Raw genomic sequence first — 17,312 nt, 5'->3', positions numbered from 1 at the left:
AGTTCTCCCGGGGGCCCGGGCCCGTTCTCCGGGAGGCCCGGGCCCTTTCTCCCGGGGGCCGGGGCCCCATCCAACCGGGGGTCCGGGCCCCGTCCACCCGGGGCCCGTTCTCCCGGGGGCCGGACCCATCCACGGGGGCCCGGGCCCCTCCACCCAGGGGGTCCGGGCCCGTTCTCCCAGGGGCCCGAGCCAGTTCTCCCGGGGGCCCGGGCCCCATCCAACCGGGGGTCCGGGCCCCGTCCACCCGGGGCCCGGGGTCCGTTCTCCCGGGGGCCCGGACCCATCCACGGGGGGCCCGGGCCCCATCCACGGGGGGCCCGGGCCCCATGCACCCAGGGGGCCCGGGCCCCATCCACCCAAGGGGCCCGGGCCAGTTCTCTCGTCCGGTTAGATTAGGACCTCTCTCCTCCCTCTCTCTCTCTCTCTCTCTCTCTCTCTCTCTCTCTCTCTCTCTCTCTCTCTCTCTCTCTCTCTCTCTCTCTCTCTCTCTCGAGCGGGCCCCTGACAGAAATTTCGGGGGGGGGGGGTCAGCTGACCCTCTGACCCCCCCTGGCTGCGCCACTGGCTAAAGCAATGACTACAGATTCAAGATGGTTTTACATACTCAGACGTTTTCACCTCGGTTCTCATAGAAAACACCTCGAACTAAACGATTTTCCTTGTTTTTAATAAAAGGCTCGGCGAAATCGTTTGAATTCCAGAAATGAATTCGCACTCTCAAACGAGAATGTAAGCTGTGGAAACATCACGTCAACACATTATTTCCTACAGCGTCAAAACATTACATGCCAGACTTTACATGGCGGTAGGCAAAGCATTGGTGATGATACATATAATGAAAATATTTGATAAACCCGTTTAAAACGCCCATAGCGAGTTCATGAGTTAGGGATCGAGCCGTTTCTTACCGGTACCTACAGGTATTGCACGCTTGCGTTTGCTAGCAACTACCAACCTATTATATTCGTGTCAGCGTATATTGCTCGAGAACTGCCAGAACTGCCATCCTCCATTTCGACATGAAACGCTTCCGGGCAGACATGTGCATGGATCCGAGAAAATGGATCAGGGTTTTGATCGCACGGATCCTGAGTTCGGATCCGACGGGATCATAGATCCAGCAATCTAATTTATTGAGAGATCCATAGGGATTACAGATCCGTGTCTTATTTTTTGCTTGAGATCCAGTAAGATCATATATCCTTACTTATTTTTTGCCAACACAGAAATCCCCAAAAAGGACTTGTTGCAACTCACAAACATTCTTTTTTAGTGATTTTATGTGCTCGCACATCATAATCCATAGTTTTGTGGCACTTATTGACACAAAAATACTTTGAAACATGGTTTCAAATGTTGTGCATGGTGGAATCCACTCAGATCATTTGGTTTATCGTCAGATCGTAAGAGATCATAGATCCAAGATGAATTTTTCACGCCGGATCCGATGGGATCATAGATCCTAACCTGCAGTGTGCTTTGATATCCACTGAGATCATAGATCCATCGCTCGGATCCACGCACATGTCTGCTTCCAGGAATGTTATAACAAAATGGACTTTGCACAAATATATGTATGAAATTCAGTTTTTCTTTGTTTCAGACTATTTTAAGCTAGTTAGAATATGAACGATATTGTCTAAAAAGGCATTCCTTTATTTTCATTTTACGTTTTTATTGCAAACTAAAAAGGACACAGCCGATCACTATATCTGGGCTCCTGATCAGTAAGGCAATTTAGATACGGCACGGGCATATTACCGTAATGATAACTGACAGCAGACCGAAACATCGTAGAACACACCGAAGTAATGTGATTACCGCGTTCCGATAGCACAATGTATTGCGGTCGTGCAGGTTAAAATGACGTATAAACGTTGCGCTATGCAATTGCACTGTTGTTTGCCAACGTCTCCTGCATTGGACTGTAAAACAACGCTTGATATGAGGGCTCGGCTACGGCTAGATAAGCAGAGCTGACAATTTAATGGCTGGCTATTAGCCAAAAACAGGCGGGCTGCGCCTGGTGGTTAGATGACCCGCACGGCACGTCTGCGCCTGTGAGGTAGGTGACCCGCACGGCACGTCTGCGCCTGTGAGGTAGGTGACCCGCACGACACGTCTGCGCCTGTGAGGTAGGTGGCCCGCACGGCACGTCTGTGACTAGGGATAGGTGACCCGCACGGCACGTCTGTGACTAGGGATATAGACCGGCCCGCACAACACAAGACGCTGCCTGCAGCTGCTGAGATACGTTGCACAGTCAGACCGCGTAAATGCCTTTCTTATAGGCCAGCGGCAGAGTTGGCGTGTGCCCAAACGTTAGCATCGGAATTTCATGCACTGTAGGTATCTGTACATACGTGTAAAAGCTGGACAGCTTAGGATGACCACTCCGCTCTCCTATTTGAAGTGAGATTAAACAATATCCGCTGGCACGGAACTGATTCATTCAAACGGTGCCAATCGGAGTTCATGGGGGCTGATAAGCGTTAGGCGAACATTATTTTCATGAAACACACGCAGCTCTACATAACTACATAAAGTCAGTAACCCTTTTCCCGTTCAGATGACAGCCAGTGTGTGTTCACAGGCTCGGGTCGGGACACGGGGGCGCCGGACGGGGGCAAAAAGACACTCAATTGACGCATAATAGACAAGTCTGACTGATGCGTCATTAAAGAAAAACAAAACAAGAAAGCAAAGCCAGAGCTGACACTCACCCTCGACGTGTTGGGGCGCCGTGTCGTCGCGCAGTACGATCTCCAGCAGTCGGCCGTCCACGCTCAGAGGCAGGGTGCGCCGGGCGCGGCCGGGCGCGCGGCTGGCAGCGGCGCCCCCGGCTGCGGCGCCGCTGGTGCTGGACGAGCCCGTCTGGTCACACGCGCGGCGGGTGGCGGCCAACTCCGAGCACGGGCTGGCCACACACTCAGCCATACGCAGCGCCCACAGAGGCACCTGAGTGCAGAGACACACCAGTCAGCACATGGCACGGAAGAGATGAGTCAGTGGGTTTGAATTGTCGATCGGTACTCACAAACACAAGGTTCATGACGAAGCAGAACTTGAGACGTTTCTATCAGACAAACCATAAACTTGGAAAATGAAAGCACGACAAAGCATAAGTAAAATAGTTGCCAAAACATGAACATTACGGCAGAGTTTCCCTACCGTTCCCGGTCGGCACAGCGCGGGGCGAGGTTGCCTGCTATGACATCATCCGCCAGTAAAGCATGCACTCGGGCCAAATAGCATTGCCTAGATCTTCAGTGACGCGAACTGCACGTGTTACATAATGCACATTGCATAGCAAATGTAACCAGTAGAAATGATTTAATGCCCAGTGCATACTACGCTGACAAGGACATAGTTTATCCTAATCAACTTCCTGAGAACTCGGAGGCTAATTCAACACGGACGATTCGGGAGACGTGAGTCCGTGCAGACTGCAGTTGCATATCTAATCAGCAGCAGGTATGCTAAATTGATACAGATCGCTAAAAAGGAGTCAGTTGGCAATATAGAACCGACAAAACTTTACCACGTTCATGTGGCTGTTTGAAACGTACTGTTGTGTCCTAATGCAGACAGGAAAATGCCAACGGTGAGGCGTATACCTAGGTTATGTCACTCAGTAAGCCACTTATGGTCACGAGGAAACACAGAACAATAATTCATTTTGCAAATGAAAAGTTATTTTCCCAGTACCATACGCTGCAAAATACTCGAGCCCAGTTGTCAGACCACAATCTTTAGACTGGTTGAATAAAGCACGCGTTCTTAAAGGAAATAGTTCACTTTCACGAAATTATTTTTTTTGCAACGGATTTATGATTTTTTATGTTCAAAATAATCAGCAAAGAAAATAAAACCTTTTTATAACAAAAGATTATTTTCTATATTTTGATATAGGAAGAACTTTTCAGTTTCTGTAAGGCACACGCGATCCAGTATGAAAAGAGCATGTGTCCCGAAAATTCTTCAGAAACAGAGAAATTATCGCAGCCACCGGCATTTGGGCGATCTGCTCGATCTGATAATGTTCCCCTGAATGTCCTAATTGATCAGTACGAGAATTTCTCTAGAGTTCTCGTAGATAATTTCTCTACTTTCTGAAGAATTTTCGGGACCCATGCTCTTTTCATACTGGATGGAAATATATGCAAGGCACACATCCTCAACGCAAGACACCTTTTTCGGGACGAGAAATAGAATATCTTTGCCTAGGGTGATCGTTGGGGTGTAAAAGCTCCTGATTTATGCTCGTCTCAGCCCAAGCTACGGAACTGCTATTCCAGTTCAAAACCCATGTTAAAAAGTGAACTATTTCCTTTAAGGGATATATCCGAAAACCATTTTACTTGTTTCGGACAGACTCCTATCTCAGATGCATAGTCTGGAACATATAATCCTCACATAACAGTCGTATTTTCATGGCTTGGGGCTGACTACGAATACACAGCCTGTGCTCGCGTGTAAAAGCTGGAATATATAGGCTAACAGCTTCTGAAATACTGCGACGACACCTAGGTACAGTGCAAACATGCATTGCGAAACCTCCCGCAGCCTCACGATCATTTTACTTTTTAATCATGAATCAAGTTAAAGGGACCCTCCCACCTTAACATTAGATTTGAGTTGAGATAGCCAAAATGGGGTCCCTGGCTCACAATTACCGGTTTCGGCACTCACAACATCGAGAAATGCCTTAAATCGGAAATATTGAATTTCAAAATTGCAGCATTTTGATTCAGAGGGGCTAATGCTTAGGAATACCCCTCTGAATGTGTGACGTCAGCGCAAATATCTAACGATTTTTAAATGTTTGACTAAAACGTTTTGTAGCACGCGGTGGTATATGCTATTTGCGCGCAACATCTGCCGCAAACGCCGTACTTCTAAAATAAAGTCGCTAGAAACAGCGGAGATCCCAAAAAAGTAAACAAAAGTAAAAGTCTAATATCTTGAAAACCGGTGAATATTTTTCAGTGAAATTTGGTAGATATTCGTTTTCGCTCTTTCTGAACCGAGCGACATCACTTTCATGCCAATTCATAAACTTTTTTGAAGGTGGGAGGGTCCCTTTAAGTTATTTTCATTTATGTAGAGGCATAGATACCCCCGTTCATATATTGACCATCTTTTTTCTTCAAAGAAACTGAACGAGCTTCCGAAGGACGATATCGTGACAACCGTGATAGATGTCTAGGCCAGTGCTCGGGTAGCACTGAGCACATTTAAACGTGTTCTCGTCGTGCGCGTTACTTATACTTATTCATTTCACGTAAATATCCACACTATCAAAATCACTGCTAGATGACGATTCGATCATCCATGGTATGCAGGCGATGGTCCTGATATATAGAATTAAGGAGAACTAAGACACTTTATATCCGTCTATCTTAGTTTTTAATTGTATAAGTTATCTGTAGCTTGTCGGTTTCTTGTGACAAAAGGTGAACTAATATGATCTGATTACGCCGGCCGGACCAGTTTTTCTCTGACCTTTTGGTGACATTGGCCTGCCACAGCCCCATCTCGCATGGGATGTGGCGTGGGAAGCCGGGACACAGACGGTGGGGAGCGGGGACACAATCGATGGGCAGCGGGGACACAATCTGTGTGGAGCGGTGACACAATCGGTGCGCGGGGGTTACACAGTCGGGCGTCCTCGAGGCCTTCTAGTCTAGTCTAGCGTCGTCGAGTAGTCTCTCTCCCCCGGTTCCTTGTCTCACACCCATCGCTCTTTTATCGTCCTTCACTTCCGTCCCATAATTCTCCATCCTTGGTCCGTTTTTCGAACGCTGTCCTCGATCTGTCGACCCCTCTCCGGTCTCATTCCCCTCCTCCCGTCCCCGTCATTTGACACCTCGGCCCCGATCTGTATCCCGGCGATGACCCTCGTCGCGCGGCGCCCGCCCTCATCTCATCCGAGTCGCGTGTTTGGTGAGAGCGTCGCCTGACCTCTCGTCGCCGGAACCTGACGCCCCCGAGACGGGGTCTCAGCCGCCTCCGATGTGGGTCACGGCTAAACTGCAGCATAATTTCGGGGTTCGCCAGTCATCTCATGAGCCCATGTCCTTCACAGGCATGCGAAGAAAAGAGAGCTGAACAACGAAGATGGCAGAAACGGAAGCATTGCCATATCCTATGAAATTCTTAGCTTTTACTTCTCAACGTACTTCATTTTTGTAAGAACAAAATGCTTGTACATTTACGATATAAATGATTTATGCCTGATTCATCAAAGTCATGACTTGTGTGACGGCATGACGCAAAAAGGCATGACGCAAAAATGTATATCTGCTGTAAGCCACCGATTATATAAGATCACAACATTCAGCATATACTGCAGAACGTACCCAATAACCCGCCTCGCCAACCTTCAGCGCAGCAGAGGCCGGCACCCAGCGGTGGTGTCCGCAGTTCTGTTGACGGGCGCGGGTGATTGCACCGATTGCGTCGCGGCCGGTAGCCCAATTAGCACCTGCGACATTTAGCGTGACAAATATGAGCGGTCGCCAATTAGCGGCTGGGGGCGGCCGGCCGGTGTGTGCTGTGACGGCTGTCTGTTTGGCTGAGCCGCTGACACACGGGGATGGAGATAGCGCCGGGAGCGGACAGGAAGCCAGCACGGCGGACGGGCCCGTGGCCAAAGGTCGCCCCCCCCCCTCCCCCCTACCAGACCTCCGGGCGGGGCGGTCAGCGACTGGGCCAACACGGCCTTCAGTGTGTTTGGATGTGGGTATTTGTTTGTTTTGTTTCAAAAGTACTGACCAAAAGCTGATCCTAAGCCAAGATAGATCGATGAAAGCCGAGACATCAAATGAAAATTCCTCACGCAAGTGGTAATCTACCATGAAAAGGCTGTATGCAACATGCTATCTGCGGTTGTCGCAAACAAATGTTACCGAAAGAATTCAACGTCAGACACCGAAGACTTGAGAGCATGATACGAATACCATCTCCAAAAAGGGGCAGACGCACGGTGTCATTCTCAAATATTGTCGGCCACCCCACCCATTTAAGCTTTAACAAATTTTCAACTACAAGTTGTTTCGGTCATAAGTTCAACTCAAAGCGGACGGTCATATCCACTCATGAGCACTGGCAGCGGCACTAGGCCGTCACACAGCTGCAGTGTGCGACGTACTCTATCCACTGCGTTCTCCACTCACCCCACCCACTCTATCACTGAAGTGTGTCAAGGGGAGGATGAATCGCGGCCCGACCATCAGTCCGGTAAAGGCTGCTGATTGCCCTCCTCCCGAGCCAATGAGGGCTAATGAGCGCACTATTGGGCCAGCCGGGAAATAATATCGCTCCGTCGATCGGCCAACGATCCGAGCATGATGCGGGCAGGCTGTGTCTCATCATCGACGACCGTTTGATGAGGTGCAGAGAGAGTCTCTTCGACTATTAAAAGACGAATTTCACCGTATCACTATATACGTGCATTTTCATTTTTCGTGGGTGGCAGCAGTGGCGGATCCAGCTCAGAGTTTTTTTTGGGGGGGGGGGCAAACCATAACAATTTATCGATTCTTTTCATGCCTCGTCCATAGCCCCCTGGATCCGCCACTGGGCGGCAGTAACAGGGATTTACAGATTTACGGACAGGGACTGCATCTCATTTAAAAGCACATTGATTTGGGTGAATCACCTTTATAACGATTGGTGGATGGCTCTAGTCTCAAGTGAATGTGACTGTGCCTCTTTTTCAAGAGCGAGGAAAGAACTCATGGATATGGATTGTGGACGGATGGGCATTGAGCAATGAGAAGTGAGGAGCGAACACCCGCGGTGCACCGCATCTCCCTCTGGGCTCTGGGTCGTGCGGAGGAGGAAGGAAACCAGTAGAGGGGAAAGAGCAGGAGAGTAGGGAGCACACCCTCGGTAATAACGGCGCAGCTTTGATCGAATTTCCCCGACCGAGGTCAGGCTGGACGAGCATCGATCGTTCATAGCGCTGCTCCTTCGATCACGGGCTCCGTTACTTGCTCCACGGACCTGCGCCACGGGCTCCGTACATACAGGGTATGACCGTCATTCAGGTCCGTATGCCGGCATGCAGAGGGATCGGTAGCCGGAAAAGGCTCTGACACTACAAGACGAGCCATATCTGCGCCATATATTCCCTCTCATTCGCTCTCAATCATCCACGGTGGCGCCTTGGGATAGACTACATTGGCTTAATTTACAACGGCGTGCAAGCACCTGATCAACAATTTTTTTTGCTCAATAGTGCTGAGGGGAACTGGACCTGGCAATATTAAAAAATGCTCAACTTGTGCCAAGGGAAACAAATTACCACCGTCTTGTCGACCACTGCGACGATTACAACATCAAACAGGCTAAAAGTTGAAGAGAGTTTGAAGGTCCGTTTAATCATTTACTTGAGACCTGAGATCAAAGGAAAGAATAATATAATTAAATAATTAAATTAAATTATAATTCGGAGAGAGAGAGAGAGAGAGAGAGAGAGAGAGAGAGAGAGAGAGAGAGAGAGAGAGAGAGAGAGAGAGAGAGAGAGAGAGAGAGAGAGAGAGAGAGAGAGAGAGAGAGAGAGAGAGAGAGAGAGAGAGAGAGAGAGAGAGAGAGAGAGAGAGCGTTTAGATAAAAACCTAAAACCTACCGTAAACAGAAGTCAAGTGGATTATTTCTGACGTATTATTCCAATGGAATAGTTATTTTTGGTGAGTTGCTCCGCCCGACACACAGACTAGACAGCAATAGCCTACTTACGACTGCAGAGACTGCTTGGTTACGATCGACTGAAGTCAGTGAGTGGGACGGACCGAGTCCGGCTGTGTGGGCACCCAATGCTCCGGCTTCTAAATTAGATCGACATTACGTTTTTTTTCGCAGTTAGCAGCGGCTACAGCCACAAAGTCCTGCCTGCGCAACATGATTTGGTTACTGTCCTGATTAGGCTTAATTAGCGTCGGCTCTGTCTTCGTTATTCAATCAATGGAACGCATCAATGGTAGGCGCCAGGGACTTATGTAAGACTCATCATCGACTGCTCTGGGTATAAGGTAATTTAGTTGATGCCCATTAGACATACGTAGGGGAGAGTTACCATTATGCACCGGCTTAAGTGGAATCTCTTCCTGTGCTTGAGCAATGTGTCCGGTGATTGGTGAATGCGGTCTCTGCTTAGTAACGATCCATGAACATTTTGGTAGTTCGTTCAATTTACCTCCACTCTTACAAATGAAGTTAATTTAACCCGGCAGGCGGTGGGCCTCCCGGCCACCTTCCGCGCGGTGGGGGGGGGGGGCATTTTTTTGCCCCCCCCCCCCTATCTCCGAAACTACTGGACGGGTCCGGAAAATTCGAACGGCGTTCGATAGCCCTGGCAAATTTGTCGAGGAAACCAAATTTCATTGACCTCGGGGTCACCGATGACGTCACAGGTCAGGTCAAAGATAAAATGTTTCACCGTTTACGGGTCTTCTAGGGAATGCGCTATAACACCGAGTAAGACGCATTTTGTCGAAAATCAGCGATAGGGCGTCAGTTGCCTAGTACATATGTTGCTATTAGAGGTCAACGATCATACCAGGTCAGGTCACAGGTCAGGTCACCAAGGGTCACCACGTGAACCCAGCTTTACTAAGGTTGTGCGATGCATGTTTTATGGCCAATTTTTCATTTCCAACTCAATGGTGCTGGTTAGAAGACCATCAGGTACGGTTTAGGTCACTTTCTGGTGGAGGTCAGGCCAAGGTCAGGTAAAAAAGGTCAAATTTCAAAGTTGATAGTTTTCCATAAATCGGGTATTGATTCGATGCAGCTCGTCACGGGGAGTCTAATGGTGGTCTTTGGTTTGCGCTACAAGGTCTAAGATTGCTAAAAATTGAGTTTGAAAATTTGACATCAATTTCGAACAATTTTTTTCGCTTTAACTTGGCCAAAAAAGAGGTATCGATCTCAAATTTGGTACGTAGATAGAAGGTGGCAGTGACTATCACATAGGGGAAGTTGGGGGAACGCCGAATACTTTTTTTCCGACGCCCGTAGCACGCAAGGTAGACAACATAAGCTATTCTTGTTGGCGTCATTCGAGAGGCCAGTCTTTTGTCTTTCAAACATACCAGGCGCATTTGATGAATTCGCGTACCGTTAAAGGAAATAGTTCACTTTTTAACATGGGTTTTGAACTGGAATAGCAGTTCCGTAGCTTGGGCTGAGACGAGCATAAATCAGGAGCTTTTACAGCCCAACGATCACCCTAGGCAAAGATATTCTATTTCTCGTCCCGAAAAAGGTGTCTTGCGTTGAGGATGTGTGCCTTGCATATATTTCCATCCAGTATGAAAAGAGCATGGGTCCCGAAAATTCTTCAGAAACTAGAGAAATTATCTACGAGAACTCGAGAGAAATTCTCGTACTGATCAATTAGGACATTCAGGGGAACATTATCAGATCGAGCAGATCGCCCAAATGCCGGTGGCTGCGATAATTTCTCTGTTTCTGAAGAATTTTCGGGACCCATGCTCTTTTCATACTGGATCGCGTGTGCCTTACAGAAACTGAAAAGTTCTTCCTATATCAAAATATAGAAAATAATATTTTGTTATAAAAAGGTTTTATTTTCTTTGCTGATTATTTTGAACATAAAAAATCATAAATCCGTTGCAAAAAAAAAAATAATTTCGTGAAAGTGAACTATTTCCTTTAAGCGCAAAAACTAAAAATATCAAAGAACTGACTTTTTCGGCGTTGCCCTGGACTGCGGGGAAAGCCGAAAATGGGATAAATGATCTACGAGGAATGCCGACATTGATGTTTTGCCAATTTATCTCAAACTTTATCCAAAATTCATCAAAGCTGACACGCGTTTTAAGAGCTTGAGGACGCTTGGTGCACACTGGAAGTTATAATTGTGTGATATAATAAGAAAATGCCAGGTAAATTATTCCTTATAGGTAACAGGCCGTTGTGCCGGCTGAAAGTGTAGTTTGTTTGACTTAAAAATACGCGTTGCTATTCTACAGCAGTTAAGTCCACGTAGCGTGCTTTAACGTGCGTAATTGCACGTTTTCGGCATTACCCCAGCCAGCCATACTTTCATTTGCAGGCCCATAACTTTTAAACGTGCTGTATAAATTTCAAATAGGCAGCACACTTATGCCAAGACATGCTGAAGATTACTTGACCGGCCAGACAAACGGTAGCATAATGAGTAAGAAATGCAGCTTCAAAGGCGCATGTAGTACAAGGGAAACGTACCTTGAAAACGCTTTTGGCGCCCTCACAGCCGAAGTATTCCAAATGACGACTCGTAACAAACATGCGATAATTGTAGTCACTTAAGCTTCAGAGCATCACTGAGACGTGGCATCCATGTCGTACGGTTTTAGAAATATCTCGAATTTCGGTTTTGCCCCAACTCCGGCATTGCCCCAACTTCCCCTATATTCTGGATTTTCGAAATTCGAAAAACTTTTTGGATTTTTTGGCTAGTATATTCAAAAGATCTTTTTTTATTTTTTTTTTTTTGGGGGGGGGGTCAAAATCCTAAGATTTCAAAATTCCGAGATAGCAGTTTTGTAGGCCTGTTCATTCTACACCTTTTATGTCTGAACCATTTTTTTCTGTATCTCTAAAGCTGTAGGCCTGACAGCTCTTCCCGCGAAACCTTTTTCTGGGTCGAAAATGGCAGAGATGACGTCACTCTGACGTCATTAGCGGCCAACCTGTCATAGCCTTTGAAAATTTTTGGTCACAATGTGCAAAAGCTATTCACGGGAGAATACTGAAAGTTCGGTGACGATCGGCGCAGCAGTTCTGGAGATAGGTATAGGTATCGAAAAAACTAACGGGGGCCAAAAATGCCCCCCACCGCCTGGAATGTTAATGGGTACAAATTACGTTTTTCCGAGCCCTTGCAAAAGACGCATTTAGGCACAGCATGCCCTAATTGCGCCACGTGGAATAATGCATTAAAGAACCATGCAAAGTTAGCCCTTTTACTGGCAAGGGAGGTAATGTTTCCCGAATGCCCATATTGGTCAGCAAGGGCCCCTCAGACCTAATGGAGTCCAACACTGGCTTCTAACACCAATAATTGAAAGACCACTTTTTATAACTTTATACGATACTTTATAACTTTATACGATACCAGTGAAAGCCTCGATGTCTAGACAAAGCCCTAAATGCGCCCATGTCATGGCGCAATATGTGTGGGCGCAATTTGGAATGTACTACTTGACAGTAAAATATTAATCATGTTGCACATGAGGCATGTACCGTCTTGTTTTTTGTCTCTCCATGCTTGACACATATACCATAATACTACTCAAAATCACTTTAAACCACCCTTCCTCACGAACAATAGTAACAGTGCAGTAAACCAGCAAGTTCAGGATAAGAAAACACCACATTTTCAAAACCGCTCCTAGTACGCGGCTTACGACCAATGGTGGCGGTAGGTTGAAAAATATTGATTTGCTGATTGTGATTAATAAATTGCATTCTAAACATCAATCGACCTATTGATTTCACAGAAAATGACGTGAGCGCAGTTAGGAGACCTGGCGCAGATTGGGAACTCTCCCCTACTCACATGACATGAGAACATACATGTAGGTGCAAAATAAAAGTTACCTAATTGAATACAGTAGCCGCGGAACACCTTCAATTAAGGGGGGGGGGGCACTGTCCACTTTTGGTCCCATTCTTTCCATGCAACGTCCATCACTGTAAACCAAATCTACAAGTTGGCTCCTTGTTACAAGTTTGGTTCCAATTCGCATAGGCGTCACCTTGTCGATTCACCAATCCCAGGCTTGTTGGCCAACAAACTAACAGTTTGTCTACAAGTTTGGTTCCAATTCGCATAGGCGTCACCTTGTCGATTCACCAACCCCAGGCTTGTTGGCCAACAAACTAACAGTTTGTCTACAAGTTTGGTTCCAATTCGCATAGGCGTCACCTTGTTGAGTACTAGTCTGGGCCTTGTGGACCTACCAACTTCTGGATAGGCATATTCGTTTCCTTGTCGGTTCACCAACCCCTGGTTTGTTGATGAACTAGCCTTTGACTGGGCATTGCTAGCTTACAAATTGTCAACAAGTAAGTGTACTAACGCTCTGTTCGAACTTGTCAACAATCGCTTTGTTTGCGTTGATAACCTTAACCCTCGCCCGTAAACGGCGATCTGCCACCTTCGCCCATGCAGGGGGGGGGTTGGTGCGACCCCCCCCCTTGGCGTTTGAAAACGGAGCGTCGTAGAGCTTAGCGGAAAAGACCAACGGATTGCTCTCGCCGAGATCTCGCGATTGGTGGTATATTTTTTGGTCCTAGGTCAACATTTGACCTACTTTTGACCGGTCAAAGGTCAAATTTTCGGAAAAATAGACTTTTTCAAATTTTCCGCGGCGATTGCGGCAAAACGGTGGGAGATATCGACTTGAAACCTTCACTATCGTGTTCCTTGATCAATTCTCTATCGTTTGGTATGTATTTCGTTTCCCTAGCTCTAAAAATGGCGCGTTGGGAGCGCCGGAAGTCGGCAAGGTCACAGTCGGCGGCAGAAATTCGAAAAATCAAAATTTAAATTTTTGAAATCTGATTGTATTTTTGGATTTGGGATGTCCATTTGCTCCCTATAGAAGCTAATATTGCTGCATATTCCCATTGAGGTGACAAGAATTAGCAAAATAGTGGTTCGGGCGCTTTTCAAAAATAGTACCGGACGCTGTTCCTCTTGTGACGTCATAGCTCCGTGACCTGACCTGACCCGGTCAAGTTTCTTATACCATATGATAGCCAATACTTGCCCCAACATGCATTGGAAGTTTCATCACGATCCATCAACCGATGTCCGTACCACCGGCAGGAAACCTCGGGCGTTGGCACTCAGTTTGTGAAAATCCGACCGGAGGCTGTTCCCTTTGTGACGTCATAACTCCGTGACCTGACATGACCCGGTCAAATTTTTTTTTATCAAAAGATGCGCAAGGCTTGCCCCATAAGGTACCCAAAATTTGGCGGCGCTGCGCGCCGCCGTTTTTGCACTATTTCCGAAAAACCTCAGGGGGGGGGGGTTGCACCAACCCCCCCCCCCTACATGGGCGAGGGTTAAGAACTTACGATTCGCGTTCGTTTTCAATTGCCACGATACTGATTCAGGAAATATTTTCTATACGGACAGGTTATTTTTTGGCTGGAAGTGGTGCACAAAACCATGACTGGCATCAGTTATTGCTCAAAGGCTTGCAGTGCTGACAAGAAACTGATGGGTTATATAATCAATGAATGCATACACCATATCCATTCGGAAGTTTCTGGAATCATTAGTATTTATTACGGTCACGTAATTAATACTATTGACTGGAGACAATTCCGAGTGCATATTTTCGAATGGATGTGGTAAATGCATGAGGTAGGTATACCCAGTAGGTATACCTATCGTGCACCGTCAGCATATAAGTCTTTGAAGCAAGAACTGCTGCGTATGTGGAAGAACATGGTTTTGTGCACCGCATCAAGCCAAAAGTATAACATGCCCGAATGACGAATATTTCCTGAACATTGACCATAACAATCATGACAGTTGCACCATCACGCAGATAATTCGAATAAATCATGATCGCCAACCAGATTAGCTTTTACAGCCCATATATGTCCAATGTCCATCAGTTAAGTTAAAAATACAAAGAGTTGAATTAAAGGCAAATAAATGTATTTATATATAATAAACACCGACCGCAAAACACCTGCTCACATGTGCATGCACAGGTCTGGCCCACTTACATTGCGCGCAGGGGAAGGGAGGCGTCTCGAACGCGGGTATAGGCACGATTAGTGCGTCCCGCAGGCCAGAGGGGGCCTCACTCACAGCACGAACACCACAGTTCACAGATTTCACTTTTTACTGCACAAATGCTGGAACAGCCCTCGTCGCTGCTCCAGGCTGCACGGCGGCCGCGCGACAACTGCTGGTTCGAAACCCCGCTAACGGCGGGCGGCGACCGCTGATTGGTCCGCCAAGTCTGACGTCATAGGCGCATCTGACCATGTGTATGCTGACCAGCTGACCAGTACAAGTTAGGCGCCGGTTAAATAACCATGCGGCAACAAGTTTCCAAAACTGGTTAAGAAACAAACGTTGAAACAAATGTAGAGTTGGTCTGGATACTGAGAAGTTGGTGTGCATAGTAACTATTGACTCGTAGTTGTCACCTGACAAGCAATGCACCAGACAACGGCTTGTTTAAAAAGTATCAGTTGGTAAACATACCAAAAGATGATTGGTTATATTACACAAGACTTGTCAATTTGGTTTACAGTGTAGGGCTAATGCTAAAATGCCAAAATCAAAGGGCACGGTGCCCCGGTGCCCTCCCCGTTCCGCCGCCTATGATTGAATAGGACCACGTAGGACTGTATCAAACTGTTGTTTTAAACTATGTTTTAGGGCCTTGGTCTTGGTATCAAACACCACTCGACAAATTATAAACATCAACACGAGGTAAATTTGAAACGGCACTGCAGATCCAAGGGGGAGGAGCATTTCAAGTAAACCCTCTGACGAACCGAATTTTTCAACACAAAAAACGAAACTTTGTTGTTTGCCTCGCAATGAATGAATGCTTCACAATTTTACTAAAAAAATAGAAATTCTAAAAAATCAAGAACTTTCGGGAGGCATATTCAGCATCGTTAATAATGCTCAACGATGCATTATCAACAAACGGCTGATAAACGGCTGTGGTCGGCAGCCGTTACGGCGCTGCCTTCGTCTGAATGACTACCGTGTATGTGTCAAGCGCTTCCCCGCGCCGCATGCCTCGGGGGCACGGCACAGGTCACGGTCACCGGTCTGAATGAGGCCGTCGCCGGCAGCCGCCCGGGCCGCGCACCTTGCCACAGCGGTGCAGCAGTTTTACTGAGATGTTCGAGCGGTGCCAGCCGTGCAGGCTACTGCTGATTAGTGTCGGAAGGTGTAGCTTGACGGGCTGCATGGGTGCACTTTCTTCGGGATTACTAGGTGCATGGAGGATTATTTTATCTGAACGATTTTTCAGCGCATGGGGTCTCCCCGTTTACGGTTTATGAATTGTGGAAAGAGCAATGCACAAAATGACAGCACACATGGTGCCAAGCTAGAATTAGCACACGCTTTAGTTTCCTATGTTTCAGGCGAATATAACTCAATACTTTGATTGAAACGACCCTTTCCATTATCTAAATAACCAATGAGTGGCGAAGCAAAAGTCCATCGCAATCAAAACTGGTTATGAGCAACAGGAAAACAAAACAATTAATAAAATTTAACACGCCACAAACATGAAACAGAAGTCATGCGAGCGCGACAGGTCATAAGTCCGCCCGGTAAGCCTACACGAATCTAAGACGGGTAAGCCTACACGAAAAGACGGGTATTTGACCAGAAGGCTAACCACTCAGCACAAGGTCGTCATGTTGGCGACTTTTGAGTCCGTGTCGTGTGGGTCAGATATGCCGATCGTATCTAATACTCCCCCGAGACGCTATAAGTGACAGCGACTGGCCGTCTTTTAGATGCACTAAACACCATTACGTCAGCCAAATACTGGCACCTGACAGACTTGAGGTTGATGTGTAGGCCAAATAACATCATTAAGTCAGCAGAAAAGCATGTCAGTCTTGTTTCCTGGGCCCGCACTCTCACGGTCAGGGCGCAAAAAGTGTTTATGATAACCACTGCCGGATGACCAGCAAGTTTTTGCCAAGCTCAACTGTTAATAGAAATGACATTGCTCATGCACACACATGACACAACACTTGGGACCAGCAGCATAGGTACAATAGTATATATAGTATATATACTTTGTATATATACTCATACTAGTATAATATATAGTATATACTCTGAGTAGCATATAGTTAGGCGGATCAGCGGGCTCGGATCTGAGAACGTTTGGCTCGTGGGCGATGACGCCAGTTACGCACGCTCGGACACTGCCAGCGGCACTTTACCGCGGTGCTCACCCCCAGCCGGCGTCCGTTTTCCGGACAGCTCACTCGGGGGCCCGTATACGGCGACCACTATGAACCCGGTCCCGTCGCGACCGCACTTCATACGACCATGGTGGTCGCGTCAGCCGATGGACTGAGTTGAGAACTGTCAGCGGCCACGGCGGTGACTCGGGGAGTGTGACAGGGCCAGTCCGCCACCGCGCCGGGTCACCTGGCATTTCCGAGAACGATGCACGGATCGCACGACGTGCCACGATGCGGGTGAGCTCATAGTAACGGGTGTCAAAACGTACACCTGTCATCACCAGGCTGCCAGACGTCATACAGATCAGGGCGGC

The 17,312-nt window shown here is 47.3% G+C and overlaps 1 protein-coding gene across 1 annotated transcript in view; it reads right to left on the bottom strand.

The window, feature by feature from the left end:
* The window catches only part of LOC122393799 (high affinity cGMP-specific 3',5'-cyclic phosphodiesterase 9A-like), a 62,471-nt gene that overhangs the window by 35,795 nt on the left and 9,364 nt on the right, over positions 1-17,312 (bottom strand). Inside the window, exon 2 of the mRNA XM_043390178.1 lies at positions 2,724-2,958. Within this exon, the coding sequence (XP_043246113.1) occupies positions 2,724-2,937 (214 nt within the window). The 5' untranslated portion in view covers positions 2,938-2,958. The remainder of the gene's footprint in view (positions 1-2,723; positions 2,959-17,312) is intronic.

This window comes from Amphibalanus amphitrite, unplaced genomic scaffold, assembly GCF_019059575.1.
Source record: "Amphibalanus amphitrite isolate SeventyFive unplaced genomic scaffold, NRLGWU_Aamphi_draft 000554F_arrow, whole genome shotgun sequence".
Classification (NCBI taxonomy): Eukaryota; Metazoa; Arthropoda; class Thecostraca; order Balanomorpha; family Balanidae; genus Amphibalanus; species Amphibalanus amphitrite.
This window is presented reverse-complemented; position numbering and strand designations above follow the sequence as displayed.